The 15,621-nt window shown below is 37.0% G+C and overlaps 1 protein-coding gene across 1 annotated transcript; it reads left to right on the top strand.

Annotated features, from left to right (window-relative positions):
* Positions 1-2,021: 2,021 nt before the first annotated feature.
* p4htmb (prolyl 4-hydroxylase, transmembrane b) lies at positions 2,022-15,435 on the top strand. Its single transcript, XM_053498302.1, has 9 exons — positions 2,022-2,910; positions 5,046-5,127; positions 5,232-5,422; positions 5,538-5,634; positions 6,322-6,484; positions 6,559-6,744; positions 9,369-9,459; positions 9,564-9,687; positions 11,224-15,435. The coding sequence occupies exons 1-9, from the start codon at positions 2,551-2,553 to the stop codon at positions 11,412-11,414; spliced, it is 1,485 nt and encodes a 494-aa protein (XP_053354277.1). The 5' UTR covers positions 2,022-2,550; the 3' UTR covers positions 11,415-15,435.
* The last annotated feature ends 186 nt before the right edge of the window (positions 15,436-15,621 follow it).

Below are 15,621 nucleotides of genomic sequence, written 5' to 3'. Positions count from 1 at the left end.
GAGGAAATGCCTTTGAAATGGGTGTTTCAACAAGACAATGACCCCGAACACACCAGTAAGCAAGCAGCATCTTGGTAGACCTTTTTAATCTACTCTTGGTAGATTAACGTTATGGAGTGGCCAGCCCAATCCCCAGACCTTAATCCAATAGAAAAGTTGTGGCCTGACATTAAAAAAGCTGTTTCTGAGGCAAAACCAAGAAATGCAGAGGAACTGTGGCGTGTATTACAATTGTCACAGATGTGAAGCAGTTCTCAGAAACCATGGTTATACAACTAAATATTAGTTCAGAGATGTACAAGAAAGATTAAACTTCAAGCATTTTAGTAAATTAATCATTTTATAAAGATGAATGATGACACTGCTATTTTTTTAACAGACTAATATTTGTTTTTCTTCACTTTCTGTAACCCAATAATACTTTTAGCACATTTTCTTCATGTTGTGATTCAGAATAGAATGTGCAGAGTGTCCAATGCATTTGTGTGATTTAAATTAAAAGTTATTATATGGATATGGAGCTTTACTCACTCTTTTCAACACACTGCTATTATTATGAACCCAACTGTACATAGTTTTCCATTATTTGCTTGATTCCATTTACGCATAATATAAAGCATTATTCAGTTCTGTTGGATCTTTTCTTTGTCCAATCTAATCTAAGCTTCTTCTCCACATTTTTATAAGACATATTAAATGTAGCCATCACATGAATATAGGGAAAGAATGCTTTTAATTATTTCAAGCCTTCAAGTACTCACTTTGTCCATAATCTGCAACCAGCTTAAATTCTTCTGATTTAGACACACTGCAAACTAGTTCCAGCCAAATGTGTAAAGAAAGTCAAAAAGAAACAAGTCATTAGCTGAAGGTAACATTTTGAACCCCCATTCAGATGCTTGTCTTGATTACTCACATCCCAGAGCTGATAACCATGGAAAACTATAGTTAGTATGGCAATAATGTTAGTGACTAATCTAGGCAGATACCATCTTTACACACTAAACCTCAAAGGTTAAATCTTAAATAGAAACTATCCCAACAACCCCCCTTAAGCCTTCTATTATAGATTTTTTTTCAAATATAAATACAAATATATAGTTCTTGACTGATTGAGACATGTCACATCCATAATGCCAGCTTATCCTAATTCATTTATTCCAAACATGCCCAGCATTTTTAAATCTATACTTTTTATGTTCAAGTGTAATGCTTTCTGCAGTTGTCCTTAAAATTCACAGAGTTTGTAAAAAACAAAAAAAACATGACCTTTATGAAAAAAATGTTCATTTAATGTCACATACATGATCTGATGCAAAATGGATTTTTAGGATGTAAATGATTATATAAAGTTTAAAGATCTACCCTCTATACCACCCTGTCCTGCAGCGCGTTATGAGAGGTTTGGAGCCTATCCCAGCAGACATAGGGCACGAGGCGGGTACACCATGGATGGGGTGACAATTCATCACAGGGCACACATGCAGTACAGGCAATTTGGGAGCACCAATTAGCATAATCTACATGTCTTTGGACTGTGGGAGGAAACCAGAAGACCTGGAGGAAACCCACTAAACATGGGGAGAACATGCAAACTCCATGCACACAGACCTGAGGCATGAATCAATCCCAGACCCTTGAGGTGTGAGACGACAGTGGTAACCACTAAGCCACCGTGACGCCTAGCTGAAGATTTTACACTAAAAACAGTATTTAAATGAATTTCCTTATACTAAGCTTGTCCAAGCTCTGATGGTTTTTGTTTATCAGTGTGAGTAGAAATATCACGTCCATAAAACTGGAACCACCCAGATAGTCAGATAGTTTCAACCAAATAAATATTTAAAGCATCGATTTTGTTTTCAGGCAGCCATTAAAGGATTCTACATTTATTGTAAATATTTGATGTTAAATATAATAAGCGAATACATCTTTAAATTTTGATTCCAATCCAAACTGTAATCGGTTATGTAACTGCACCAGCAGGTGTCGCCATTACCCCCTTTTCTTTGCGCAGTCGCAGAAGCGGCAGCTGTCAAACCTAAAAGCAATGGCGGCGCGTATTCAGGAAGGGTTTCTCTGCGCCGGGGTCAGCTGTTAAGGTCGTTACCAGCCGGAAACAGCAGCGAAAACACTCGTCCAGATGTCTTAAGTTGCACAATGAAAGGTGTTAAAAGGAATAACCTCAATAAAACCATCATGGCTGGATATAAAGACCCTGACACGGAGCTGCGCAGTGCTGCCGTTACTGTAGCGACGCTGCGATGAGCTCGTGCGCTGCGTAAACACCGAGGTGCTGCTGCTCTGCTGCCGAGTAAAAGCTTCCAGCTCGGGTTAGCTGCGTGGCTAACTAGTCAAATACTAGCTGATTGAGAATGCGCTTCTCTATGTTTACACCCTTCGTGACGAGTTGGTTAAACGTTGACCCGTGACGTATGTTATGTTTTCACGCGTGAGCATTTCGCCGAGCTTCTCAGAAGAAAACACGACCCGCTTATCCTAGCCGGTTTTTAAGGAGTTTAACTAAAAAAAAAATCCTAAATAGGCAGAATGACGGAATCTGACGGACATATGGAGGAGGACGGGAGGACCTCATCGTTCCCTCCGCCGCCGCTGTCACACCGAGAGCGATTCCCGGTGCAGAAGAACAACGTCTGCTCACGGTCATACTTTGTAGTGGTTATGGTTTTCTTCCATGTCTACATCCTCAATGTCATCGCCCTGCTGCTGTATGTGCATTACAACACCGGCTCGGATGCGAGCGCTTCCTCCTCCAGCAGGGATTACAGCAGCCGGATCACTCCTCCTGAAGACAAGGGGCGTCCTGCTCCTCACACACACACTCCTCACACACACACTCCTCAGCATCACCTTCCTCACACTCACCTGCCGCGCATCGAGGGAATACGGGTCAGCATCTGTTCCACTGCATCACATCACATTGCTTTCTGATGAGTGTATAATAATGTTTAATGTTTACTCTTACTGTATGTTTTAGTGGTTAATATCACACTGGAATGTGATTTGTGACTGATGATTTTTGAACAGGATTTAAGTACGCAGATGCCTTTAAATTTCAACCCTCATCCTGGGGAGCTCCCTGTCCTGAGCAATATAGTGTTTTCCCTGCTCTAACATGCTCTGGATGATGATGTTAATTATGGGAGTGAGATAGATTAATAGAAAAATGTGCATAGTAATATAATAAATAATGCAGTGAACAAATAATGAAGTGAAAAATGGGTTATAAACAGGCAATGTCCATAAAAAATAAGAAGGATTTTGGAGTCAGCCAAAAAAATTAATACACACTTTATAGCGTTGTTATCTATGCCCTTTTTTTAACCTCAGATTGAATTATGGCGCCAATGTGTAGTATTATGTTTTCTCAAAAGATGTCAGCAGTCACACTATCGTTGATGCTGTCATGTAGTCGTCAGAGGAGAGGCGTATATTTTTCATGTTAAAGTTTGTATAAATTTTTTGGGCTGATTCGTAAATCTGTGTGTGGTTTTGTGTGTACATTGGTCAGAACTTGCTTTTTTAATAATATTTTTACATTTCATACATTGGAGGAACCCATCTTAGAAAAAAAATCAATCTGTTTGTCTGTCCATCCAGATTTTGTCACAGCATCACGCAAAACTGTGCTTTGTGGGTTTACATTGGGTTATCCAGTTTCCTCCCTATTTTGACCTCCCCAAAGTATCCAGTGTGTGTGTGTGTGTGTGTGTGTGTGTGCCTGTGCGCGTCCTGCAATAGATTGGCACCCTTTCCAGTGTGTAATGCACAAGCCTGCTCAACGAAGCACTAAGATATGATGATACCACATAAAGCCATGGAAAAGGCCACAGATAAGGTCAACTACATAGAGTTCTACTTACTGTGCTTTGTGAGGGTCCGCTGATTTCTGCAAAGAGATGTGATAACTGACAAAGTGCAACGAGTGGTGTTATATATTACATGGAATGCTCTGACTTAAAATAATGAATCCTCTTATTCATTAGCTTGTATATGATACTTGTGGAGATACTTGTATTGAAACTGCTTTTACATTTTTAACAAAAAGTTACAATAGGGAAAGTGCTTATATGTACAGAATGGAGGTTTATTTCAGTACTAGGACCGGGAACCTGCACCCCGAATAAATCCGATGTTTCTGATAGTAACTCTGTGTACCATTTTAACATGAGTAATGACCCTGCAAGAAAATAAGAGAGCACTAAATAGCATAGTGTATTGATATTCTGTGAAGGTATAACATTTCAAGTTTTTATTGTTCGTTTATTCATCTTCAGTAATCTCTTTTTCCTGGCACCATTCATACACACATACACAAACATTTTTGCACTCATTCACAGACAATGTAGATAGGCAAATTCAAACCAGGATGTTTTTGGGAGGTGACATGGACATGAAACATACACAAAAACTCCACACAGAGAAATGAGGCAGCAGTGCCTCCCACTGGAAAACTGTCACACTATGATTCTAATTTTGTTGTAGTTGGATGGTTAAAATGTGAGTTCAGTTGTGCAGATGGCTTCTGATGATAACCTTGGTTATTAGGTTAAATAATGACTCAGTGAAACTAATCGGCATATGTAATGATTCTGCGAGAAAATAAGAAAGCACTGAAGCTGGTTATGTTTGGTTATGAAGACAGATCTGACTTGATATAATGCTTATTTGTTTGCATAAGAAAGCGAAGAAAACCTCTTGATATAAATAGAAAAATGTTTGATGTGAAATGACAGTCCAGTTCCAGTGTTAAAGTAAATACATTTTTCACGTTTTCTTTTCTCTTGCAGAGTTTTTATGCTATTTTTATATTGTTTATACTCCTTTCGTTTACTGCAATTTGCTGGAAAGAAATTTTCCACACTTGTGTAGATTATTACATTATATAGTCCTATGACAGTGCTGTGTGTGATTGTGTATTTTTCCATTATTGCAAACTATGTATGTACAGTACAGTAGGTTGAAAGTAAATATCAACTAGAGTATTTATAAACATGACTTATGAAGCAGTTGTTCTTTTTAAGGTTGGTCATGTGCAAAAAGTGTCTCTGGTGCCAGGAAAAGTGCATGAGATGAAGACACTCAGTCTAAAGCCTCTGCTCTTTGGTAAATATCAGAACCTGTTTGTGTTAAGTATCTGGTGTTCAATCTCTCTGGTTAATACAAACATGGCCATAATAAGAATGTTGTTATGTTGTGTGTGTGTGCAGAAATTCCCGGTTTCCTATCAGAGAGGGAGTGTGCAGTGGTGATGAGTCTGGCTCAGCTGAAGGGCCTGGTGGAAAGTCAAGTCATGGTGCCCGAGGGACAAGAAGAGCTCAGCCAGCAACTCAACCTCAGCGCTGAAGAGATCTTCCATTTGCTTGACCTCAATCGGGATGGCCAGCTGCAGCCACACGAGGTGTGTGTCAGTACGAGTGTATATCAGTTTGAACCCGTTTGTGATAGAGTAGACACAACAGATGCAATGTTTATATTTGAAAAGATATGTTATCTGCCTGCTGTCCCTGTTGCAGATTTTAACACATTCCAGAGTGAGAGACGGTATCTGGATGACTCCTGAAAACCTTAGGGAGATCTACGCTGGCCTCAAAGTGGACCAGGATGGTAATGGTAAAGAACAAGAATATTTGTGGTCTAACCTTACACTAGACTAATTATAACGCAGATAAAACCAAAAGGTTGATTGTTTATATAGCTCTTAGGTTTGTGTCCTTATTTCTTTTGACAAAACCACACTGGACCAGCAAGGACTGTACAGTATATAGTGTACATTATGTTATGTGAAGATACCGTTTATTCAGATGGCTGATGTCACAGATTTTACACATTATCTAAAGAGAACACACTATTGGAGGTGTGTAAGATATTCATAAAACTGGATTTTTAATCTAAGACAATAATAAATAAATAAAAAAACGCTATCACAAAACAGCTTTATGTGGCCAGCTAGGAAATTGGGCTTATAGTGTGTTTTTAATGTGTCACTACAAACATGAAAAAAGTATTAAATGTAATTTTGAAGAATGATAACTAAAATAACTTTTATCCAACAAACAATGAATATTATATACCATGCAGTGCAAGTGCAGTGATGCATGATTAGTGACTTTGGCAGGCTACTGCATTTGTAAGTTTTAACTTTTTTTTTTCTGCTACCAGTACTGTGTGTAAGTTGACATAGCATAGCAAAAGATCAACCAAGAACCAAAGCATCATTTTGGAAAAATAATTTTTATTACATTTTAGGTAAAAAATTAGTTGAACAGAAAATATGCTCTATAATTTATGTTTGTTTAGGTCTTTTGAGTGTAGAGGAGTTTGGGAAGCTGAGCAGTGACGCATTCCAGCGCTTTCTACACCAGCGGGGAGTGAACAGGAACCAGTTGGTGAGGAACAGCAGACACACATGGCTCTACCAGGGTCAGGGAGCACACCAGGTCCTCAGAGATCTCCGCAACAGGTATGCCTCTATGGGTTTGTGTAATTTTTTACCAACTGTCTTTTTCCTTTATAATAATGCCATGTTTTATTTAGGGTCACACAGTTAACAAGGCTTCCATCAGCGCTGGTGGAGTTAAGCGAACCTCTCCAGGTGGTGCGTTATGAGCAAGGTGGTCATTACCATGCTCATCACGACAGTGGGCCAGTTTACCCCGAGACAACCTGCACCCACACTCATCTCACTGTCAACTCTTCCTCACCCTTCCAGACTTCCTGCAGGTAAGCAAATGAAATCTGGAGGACTTTTTTTTTTTAATAAACTATATTTTTATGCTAATTTACTGACTGTATGCTATATATAAGGTCTTCCATGTACCACGTTTATGCAAAATACGTCTATAAGAAGTAAAACACAAGCAGGGGTGTTGTAATAGGACATGCATATAATCATATAATATTAGGGTTGGGTACTGAAAACCGGTACCTATATAACCGGTATGTACCGGACCGAAACAGAATGCGAATTTTGGTGGCTCATTTCGGTTCCACTTAAATGTCTGAACTGTCGATTGAATTATTTGTTCTCTGGGGCTATGTTGACACTGTCGTAATAAGCATCAGATTCATCAACACACATGATCGCTAGTAAAATTTAAATACTGCATTCATGGGGTGTCAGAAATGTTCAGAAAATAAATTATTTTCTTGATTAGAAAAATCTTGAGAACTTCGGAAAGCTTTAATAATGAAAATCCAAAACATTGTTGCAGTAATGTTACTGTCCATTTTTTTTTGTTGATTAAAAGTTTATTAGATTAAAAAAAAAAAGCACAAATTATTAAGAAATGAGAAACCATCCGGAGATGCGCGTGAATGCAGCAACTAACGTTACACTTGCTCTGACGGCAGCAGGGGGTCTACCACTATCTTAGCCTGCTAAATTAAACAACTTTTGTTAAAAAGCCTAAAACTAAACGGTCGAAAGTGTGGCTATATTTCACAAGAAAGGATTCCGACACCGTGACGTGCAGCAAATGTTTTACAGCAGTTGCGTGTAATGGGGGAAACACGTCAAATCTAATGAAACATTAGAGGGCACACGGAATAAACTTAAAAGCAGAGGGATGCACCGTGTTTAACAGTTTGCGGACAGCAGCTGGCACTATCAGCCAAATATATAATATAATACATATATATATATACCTATATAATACATTAGAAAATATTTAACATTTTAAGAATTTAATGAACTAGACTTCATGTTAAACCACTTCACACTATGCCATGGTTGATTATTTTCTGATAACAATTATTCATGCAGTCAGTCCCTCATCAGCCCCTCTATAGTTGAGGAGACTGAAAAAAAAGATGTAAATTGCAGCTTTTAATTTTACCAACAATAATACATAGAGTATATGCTCTCACCATCCACTTTTAATACCCGAACCACCTGTATATACCTGCTTATATAAGCAGCTAACCATTTAGCCAAGCACAAGGCATAAACTTGTTCAAGTACATGTCATAGCAAGCTTCAGTTAATGTTCAGGTGAGTGTACAGGATTTCACAGTCTCCAGAGTTTGTCTGATTTATGGTCATGATCACAGAGAGATGATTACCGCTTCAGTAAGATATTTTTTTTGTCTGCTAATGTAGAGATAGTGTAACAGTAACTGCTTGCCAATGACAACTTGGATAAGATAATGAACCTAATATAATATAATATAATATAATATAATAACATGATGAAAAAAAAATAACCTTACTAGATTTTACATTTGCAGCAAGAACTTTGGGGAACTATTGGAGAATATCCTCTGGACGAGGATGGTACAAAATAGATCTTGTGAAAGTACTTTTATATTTTGTTCATGTATAGAAATTAAGGTACATTTGGGAAAATCCCAGTACAAATATTCTCTCAATTATCAGAACTGATTTTTTTTTTCGTCTGATGTTCAACTCTATGGTTTTAGTTAGGGATGCACCGAAATTTCGGCCGCCGAAAATTTTCGGCCGAAATAGCATTATCGGTTTCGGCCGAAACGTAAGAAAGCGCCGAAAATAAAAGCCGAAATTGTCGCCACGCCTCTCCCATCCTCCCGTCTCGTTCGCGCTGTCATTACGCATCAAACACGGAGTATGTCGGCGTTTGGAAGCACTTGGAAGCAAGTTTTGTTATTGTTAAACAGCCTTATTACTGTTATTTATTATCAATAAAAGTTTGATTGCTTAATTAATTTGTAGTTTTTTTAATACAAACAAAAAGAAAATATTTTAAACATGTTTTTTAATGAAGCCATTTTCGGTTTCGGTATTGGTTTTCGGCCAAGTGCATCCAAAATTTTCGGTTTCGTTTTCGGCCCAGAATTTTCATTTCGGTGCATCCCTAGTTTTAGTGAATCTTTGTCCATGATATGTTTGGATTTCTGTACTTGTCTGACAGAAGTGGAACGTCACCTCAAGGGTTGATGTTTTATGGATGCAGAGGTTCTTTTATACTTGAAATGGTTGTAAAGAGTAATTAGTGAGTTACCATGGCCTTCCTGACAGCTCAAACTGATCTGGCCATCTTCTCCTGACTGCTCTTATTAAGACATTTCCACAAGACTGTTGTGTGTGAAATTGTCCCAACAACCAGGCCATGGATAAAATGACAGAGATCATACTTTTTGCCCATTCTCATGGTTTGTGTGAATATTATCTGAAGCTCTTGATCTATGTTTGCATAATTTTAACTCAATTTGTGCTGTTCCCACATGATTAGCTAATTAGATAAATGCATGAATATACTGTACAGGTGTTATTCATAAAGTGGGCTGTGATATGTGTAGGTGTGTACTTATGAATGTGTCTTCCTATGCTTTATGAACATAGAGCTTTATATATTTAATATTTTTAGGTACATTACTGTACTGTTTTACCTGAACACAGTAGAAGAAGGAGGGGAAACCACTTTTCCAGTAGCAGACAATAGAACGTATGATGAAGTGGTGAGTCTTACTGATTAAAATCTTTTATGTTCTGTATATGTTGAATGTTGAAACAGGGCACTGATCCGGACTTGAGACAGTAACTGGATATTTGTATATTTTAGTCTCTTATTCAAGATGATGTAGATTTACTGGACACAAGGAAGCACTGTGATAAGGGAAATCTGAGAGTGAAGCCTACAATGGGCAAAGCAGTGTTCTGGTACAACTATCTGTCTGATGGAAATGGTAAGTAAGAAGAATGGCTGTTTTGTAGTGACTGTTCTCTGCATACAATACACACTAGTAAACCGATGTCTGTCTAAAGCCCTATTTGAATTCCGATTCCAAAAGCCACGGCATGCAACAAATGACTTTCAACAATTTACACCTAATGAAACATTTGAGGAAACATTTGAGGGATGAAGTTTGCGGACATCAGCTGCCGTGTGCGCGCCCCGTCCCCAGACAGACCAACTCTAGCAAAGTCAGGAGAGATGTCGTAATGCCAGATAAGGCAAAAACAGTAATATTTCTAAAAAAATAATTGCTGAAATTTTAATCTGGTTTGTAGCATATCAAGAATTACCAACTATTTTCCTGTCATTGGTGTAAAATTATTGTTGTTGGGTTTGGTAGTATGTAAATTTGTTGTGTTTTGGATTAACTTATATTTACTATACATGTATGTATGTTGTTGGTCTTTTAGCTGCCGCTGGCAAGGGGTCCCATTTTACCTGTAGGCACTGTATCCAGTGGCTGGGGTTTGGGCACTGGCTGAAACATTTACCACTGAGCCACCAGTGCCCTTATATTTATGTATACTTTTAATTTATTGTTAATTTATTTATTTTTTTCATCAAAATCAGTTCTTTAATGTTATTTACTAATTTTTATTTTTGCATCACTCGATCTTGATTATCATAAAAAATGCAACTGAAATCCAGCCCTAGTAGGTTCTAGTACATACCGGGAACATAGGTACTCGTGCCATATTGGCACCAGGATTTAGTACCCAACCCTAGTAATGAGAATAATTTACTGCTGCCAAAATCCATTATGTCAGTCATTTTAATCGATGGAGAGTTCATGGGTCTGGAAAAAGTACACCATACTTTAATGACCAATAGAAATAACCCCAGGTTAAGTACATGTTGGTAAAGATCAGTATACAGACAGTGCAGGAAGCACTCACTGTTTTATCATGTCATACAAAAGCCTAAAAAAGTCCAATTATTAACTAGGTTTTTTAAGCAGGATAATACATTTTAAACACCAATTATAAAAGGACTTGTCAGGAAAACTGCTCATCCAGGCAAATTATTGAGTTCATTAAAAAACATTGGCTCAGTTGTGATCACGTGACATGAACAAGAAGCGCATGCACTACATAATACTCTGTACTTGTAAAACCTAGACTTGCTCGTTTTTTAAGTCAAAATGTATTTAAAAATTTTGCAGAACACTCGCAAACCAAGGTTTCACTGTATAAAGGAAACAAGAATACTATAATCGAATGAAGAAACTTTATATTATTGTTTCCTAATCATTTTGTTTTGTTTAAAGCATTCTGTTTCTCATTTTAACATAACACAGGATTTTAAAAGTCTTATCAACACCATAAGACCATAAGTCTCAGTACAGGTGCATAAAGCATTTATAGTGGTTTCTATATTGTCCTGAAATATATACTAATTAGTATTTCATTGGTTTGTACATTATGTTCCCCGTTAGCCTCTGTACTGAGGATGTGCCTGAGTATTGTGCTGTGCTGTATTCTTTTAGGCTGGGTGGGTGAACAGGACGAGTATGCACTACATGGAGGCTGTGTTGTTACTCGAGGGGTAAAATGGATCGCCAACAACTGGATCAATGTTGACCCAGACTACCAACGTCAAGCCCGGTATGAGCAGCTCATGTCTCAGCAGCCGGAATCTCAGGAGCAGCATCACAAAGACACACACCAGGACCTGTAACGACCTACATGTATTTAACAAGACGTACAAAACACATACATTTGCAGGTCCGCAAACGGACAAGTATCTGTAAACAGATACATATAAACATGGGTAGCACGCACACACCCAGGCATGCACAAGCGCATACAGAAACACTGTGCTGAAGCATGCACATGCAGATATACAAACAATCACACGGTGTGTACTGTATGGACAGCCATACGTACGTATACATAATAGAAGGGCCTACTGGGACACAGGGATACAATTTTAATAGTTGCACATGTGGTACAGTGTACTCTGTGCAGACATAAAGTATTTTATTAATTTCACCAATAGTTATGTTGTTATAAGAAATTAAATGTGTCATTGATAGTTTCATTACAGATTATCTGTATGAGCACACAGACAAACAGAGAGAGAAAGAGAGAGAGAGTGAAGTTGAGCAAAGCATCTACTGAAGTTTAAAGACTGGGCTTACTTTCTGGTTAAAAAAATATTCATTTCTGACGTTTTTTTCATGACACATTTTTAATATTGTGTTATTCCTCACAAAATGTATTTTACCCTAGTGATTGTCATCCAAACATCGCCTTGCCAAAGTCTTTGTTGCATCTTTTTAAAACCCAGCTTGGCGTAACCTGTACATACACATATTCGTGTGGGCTCACGCTTATTAGGGGTGTACCGATAAAGCATATTGTATTTTATTCAGTATGAGGCTCTTGCTTTGATATGTCTGCTTAACAAACAGTACATTTACCAGACTGTTTTTTACAAGCCAGTATGCAAGCTAACTAGTGTAGCATATTAGCTTGAGGAAAAACTTGTGAGTCACCCAAAAAAAAAAAAACTTAGCTTTGTTTAAATCCCTGACATTCTAATGCACAGCTTTTGTTTTTGTCATATGCTGCTAAGATTCTGGATGGATCGCACAATCACTGTGTTACTATTAAGATATAGTTATTGCATTTTCTAATATCAAAGTTTTATTTAATTGAAAATGGAAACCTAAGATCATATGTACGTATACAGACAATTCTGACTATTGCTGTATCGGAGTGTCGTTTTAAATTGAAGTTTTGTGTATTGTTACACCCCTAATACTTACTTGCACATAGAAATATACATTTGCTTACATTGAAAAATACATTGAGATATAAACATCAAACCTGACTGTAGCATAACATCACCTACAGTATGAGACATTTAATCTTTATTGTTTAAATCTAAATTACCTTTGTAGCACTGTGTTGCATTTAAGAAATTGAAGAAATTAATCATATGATTGATGAACAAAGAAGTAGAGCCCAGTTTTCAAGCTGATTTCTTCAGAAGAAGTAATTACCAGCATTTACAGTTGTCGGCTCATCCATACTGTAAGTTAAGCCTTCTGGTCAAACATTAAATTTTCCTGGTCCTGATTTACAACATCATATTTTTAAAATCCGTTTTAAATACTAATGATCTTTTTGAGTGACCAAGTCCCCTCTGAAAGTTTTGGAATGGCAAGCTTACCTTTTCATTTTTCATTAATTTCACATATTCAAGTTATTGGAACATGTGATTAATAGATTTTGTTTAAACGATAGGTCTGAATGTGTTTTTGGTTTAATCCCTGAGTTTTACCTATGAAGACTATTTCTTAAAAGTATAAACCAACACTGAGACTGGAGAGATGTGTGTGGGAGAAAAGCAAGCAATGGATCTGAATGATTTTCCCTTAAAAAAAAAAAAGTAAAAATCATTCGGATCCACTGCACAAGCATTGGACAAAGCTAGTACTATATCTTGAAATGTATATATCTTTATCCTATTAAGGGGTATAAATCACTGGCATACTTGGCCAAGGAAGAAAACAGCAGTTAATGACAGAATCACTGAAATAAAAATCAAACCCCTCATCAGTAAGAAGAACTGGAAGGTCAAGTTGGAATTTGCTAAGAAATACATGAAAGATTCACAAATGTTCTGGAACAAAAATAAACCTTTGAATTGATGTAAAGGCCAAAGTGTGAAGAAAGAAATTATCTGCTCATGATCCAAAACATGAGCTGCTTCTGGAACAAACTTAATAATCCTTATTGAAGATGTAACTTATAATGGTAACAGTAAATTGAATTGTAGACCAGAAGTCTACAAAAACATTGTCAGTCAATTTACATAGAAGTGCCTACAATCTTATTAAGAGAAACTTCATCATGCAGCAAGACAATGAGCCAAAACCAACTGCTGGCTCAACGAAGCACTTCATTGGGGGAAGAAAGTTGGGATTTAGGATTGCAATCGCCAGATCTTGGCCCAATTGAGAATGCATTTCACATCCTAAGGAAGAGAGTGAAGGGGAAATCACCCAACAATAAAATAACCTGCAGTACAAACCAGGAAAAGTATCACAGAAAAAAAAATGCAACAGCCTGTTGATGTCAGTGGGTTATTATCTTGATGTAGTTACTGCAAGCAAGGGATATTAGGGCAACCAGATATTAAGTGTTACGTACTGTAAGTGCATCTGTTGCTTTTGGTTGTCTGCTATAAAAGGTGCCATGTTCTATGTTGTTCAATTCGTCTAAATGAAAACTGAATGTCTGAAAGCAGAAATCCTCTTTCTGATTAAACCTAAATGTCTTCAATGTATACCCAAAAAATGCCATGCCATTCCAGTACTTCTGGAGGGCGCTGTTTGTCAACATTCCAATTATTTGTTTACTTTTCCAGATATTGCGCAAGTGTGTAGCAGCATGCTCATTTCTCCTCAGTTAGCTTGATGGAGTTGTTACTCGGAGAGGTCAAAATTAGGAAAGCAAACAAGCACTCAAAGAGACACATTGGAGCAGAAATTCCATCATAACACAAATGATTTTCAAACCAATCTAATTTATAGCACTACACAGCAGATACAGAAATGCACACAGACACACACACACACACACACACACGCACATCTAGAGAGACACGGGTCCTTAAGTAGTATAAGTAACTAATAATGTACTTGCATGATGTTGATTTCACATCCTGTGTCCCACATTCAGGACTTAGTCAAGCTTTACCTAACCATTCCCAAGATATCTGGACTGACTGACTGACTGACTGTAGATGTTAGATTCAATTCAGGGACAAGAGCCTTGATTATTTATGCAAAGAAAGACAAGACAATATTTTGTTGCTTGGCTCAACATTGGATCTCTTAATGAGGTCCGTGAAGCATAGCCAATGTGTGTGTGATTTTTATTTATTTATTTTTATTTTACTTAATCTTAATTAGTATATTTGTTATTTAATGGGTTCATTCCAGACCTCAATAATTCAGAAGAGGAAGACCTGTCTGTTGGACTTAATGTTCTTTTGATGGACACTTAACGAATAGGTAGCTGTACAGCTCTAATAAAATAGACTAAAACAAACCTTGGGATTAATACAAAAACCTTGAGAACCACTGCTGTAAAACACTGAAGGCACCATTATTTATTTATTTATTTATGTATTTATTTATTTGTTTATTTATTTATGGAAATGCAGCCATATTTTATAACATTTGTTTACATATTTATGCACTACAATACCTCCCAAGGAGTGTGAAAGATTGTTCACCTAAGTTTTCATTGGATAAAAGAGATTTGTTACATGTATGCTTTTACATCAATGGAGAAAACGGATGTCATTAGCCTCAGTCGGTTATACTGTAATTTTATGTTCATGAGTTCAGTCAGCTACCTAAGACGTGTAAAGAATGTGTGGTTGTACACCACGTCTCACCTAACATGATCTGTCTCTTACATCTGTTCCATCATAGCATGTCTAAACTAAGGCTTGAGCAAACACACACTCTGTACATGGGTTGTGATTATTTATTAATATTTATTTAATCTTCATTTTTATTTCACCACAAGAAAGTCACATCTTTTAATTGTTATTTATGTAAATGTGACATTGCTGCAAGGTTTTCAGAAGTCACAAAATGTTAGCAGTCTGTCATTTTCTTTGAACATATTAAGATGGTAATTTTTAAAATAATAAAGTTAAATATAGATTAAAAAAGAATGTCTTTTTAATAATTTAAATCAAATTCAAATGTCATACAATCTTCTATTAACAGATAATCCATACATGAAAAAGTATTCCTCATTTACAGCAGGTTAAATTTTCAAAACACAGGGACCAGCCCTGTTAACTTCGTCCACGCTTCACTGTTTAAGTAATAGCAAAGGTAGGTAGGACTGTCACT

This window comes from Clarias gariepinus, chromosome 6, assembly GCF_024256425.1.
Source record: "Clarias gariepinus isolate MV-2021 ecotype Netherlands chromosome 6, CGAR_prim_01v2, whole genome shotgun sequence".
Lineage (NCBI taxonomy): Eukaryota > Metazoa > Chordata > Actinopteri > Siluriformes > Clariidae > Clarias > Clarias gariepinus.
The sequence above is the reverse complement of the archived record's forward strand: the minus strand, read 5'-3'. Positions and strand labels throughout refer to the sequence as shown.

What these genes read in the sequence shown, in the direction of transcription:
- p4htmb (XM_053498302.1), top strand. Translation starts at nt 2,551, where the DNA reads ATGACGGAATCTGACGGACATATGGAGGAGGACGGGAGGACCTCATCG. An exon ending in AGTGGACCAGGATGGTAATG is followed by an intron (nt 5,635 to 6,321) that starts GTAAAGAACAAG and finishes ATGTTTGTTTAG; the next exon opens with GTCTTTTGAGTGTAGAGGAG. An exon ending in CTATCTGTCTGATGGAAATG is followed by an intron (nt 9,688 to 11,223) that starts GTAAGTAAGAAG and finishes GTATTCTTTTAG; the next exon opens with GCTGGGTGGGTGAACAGGAC.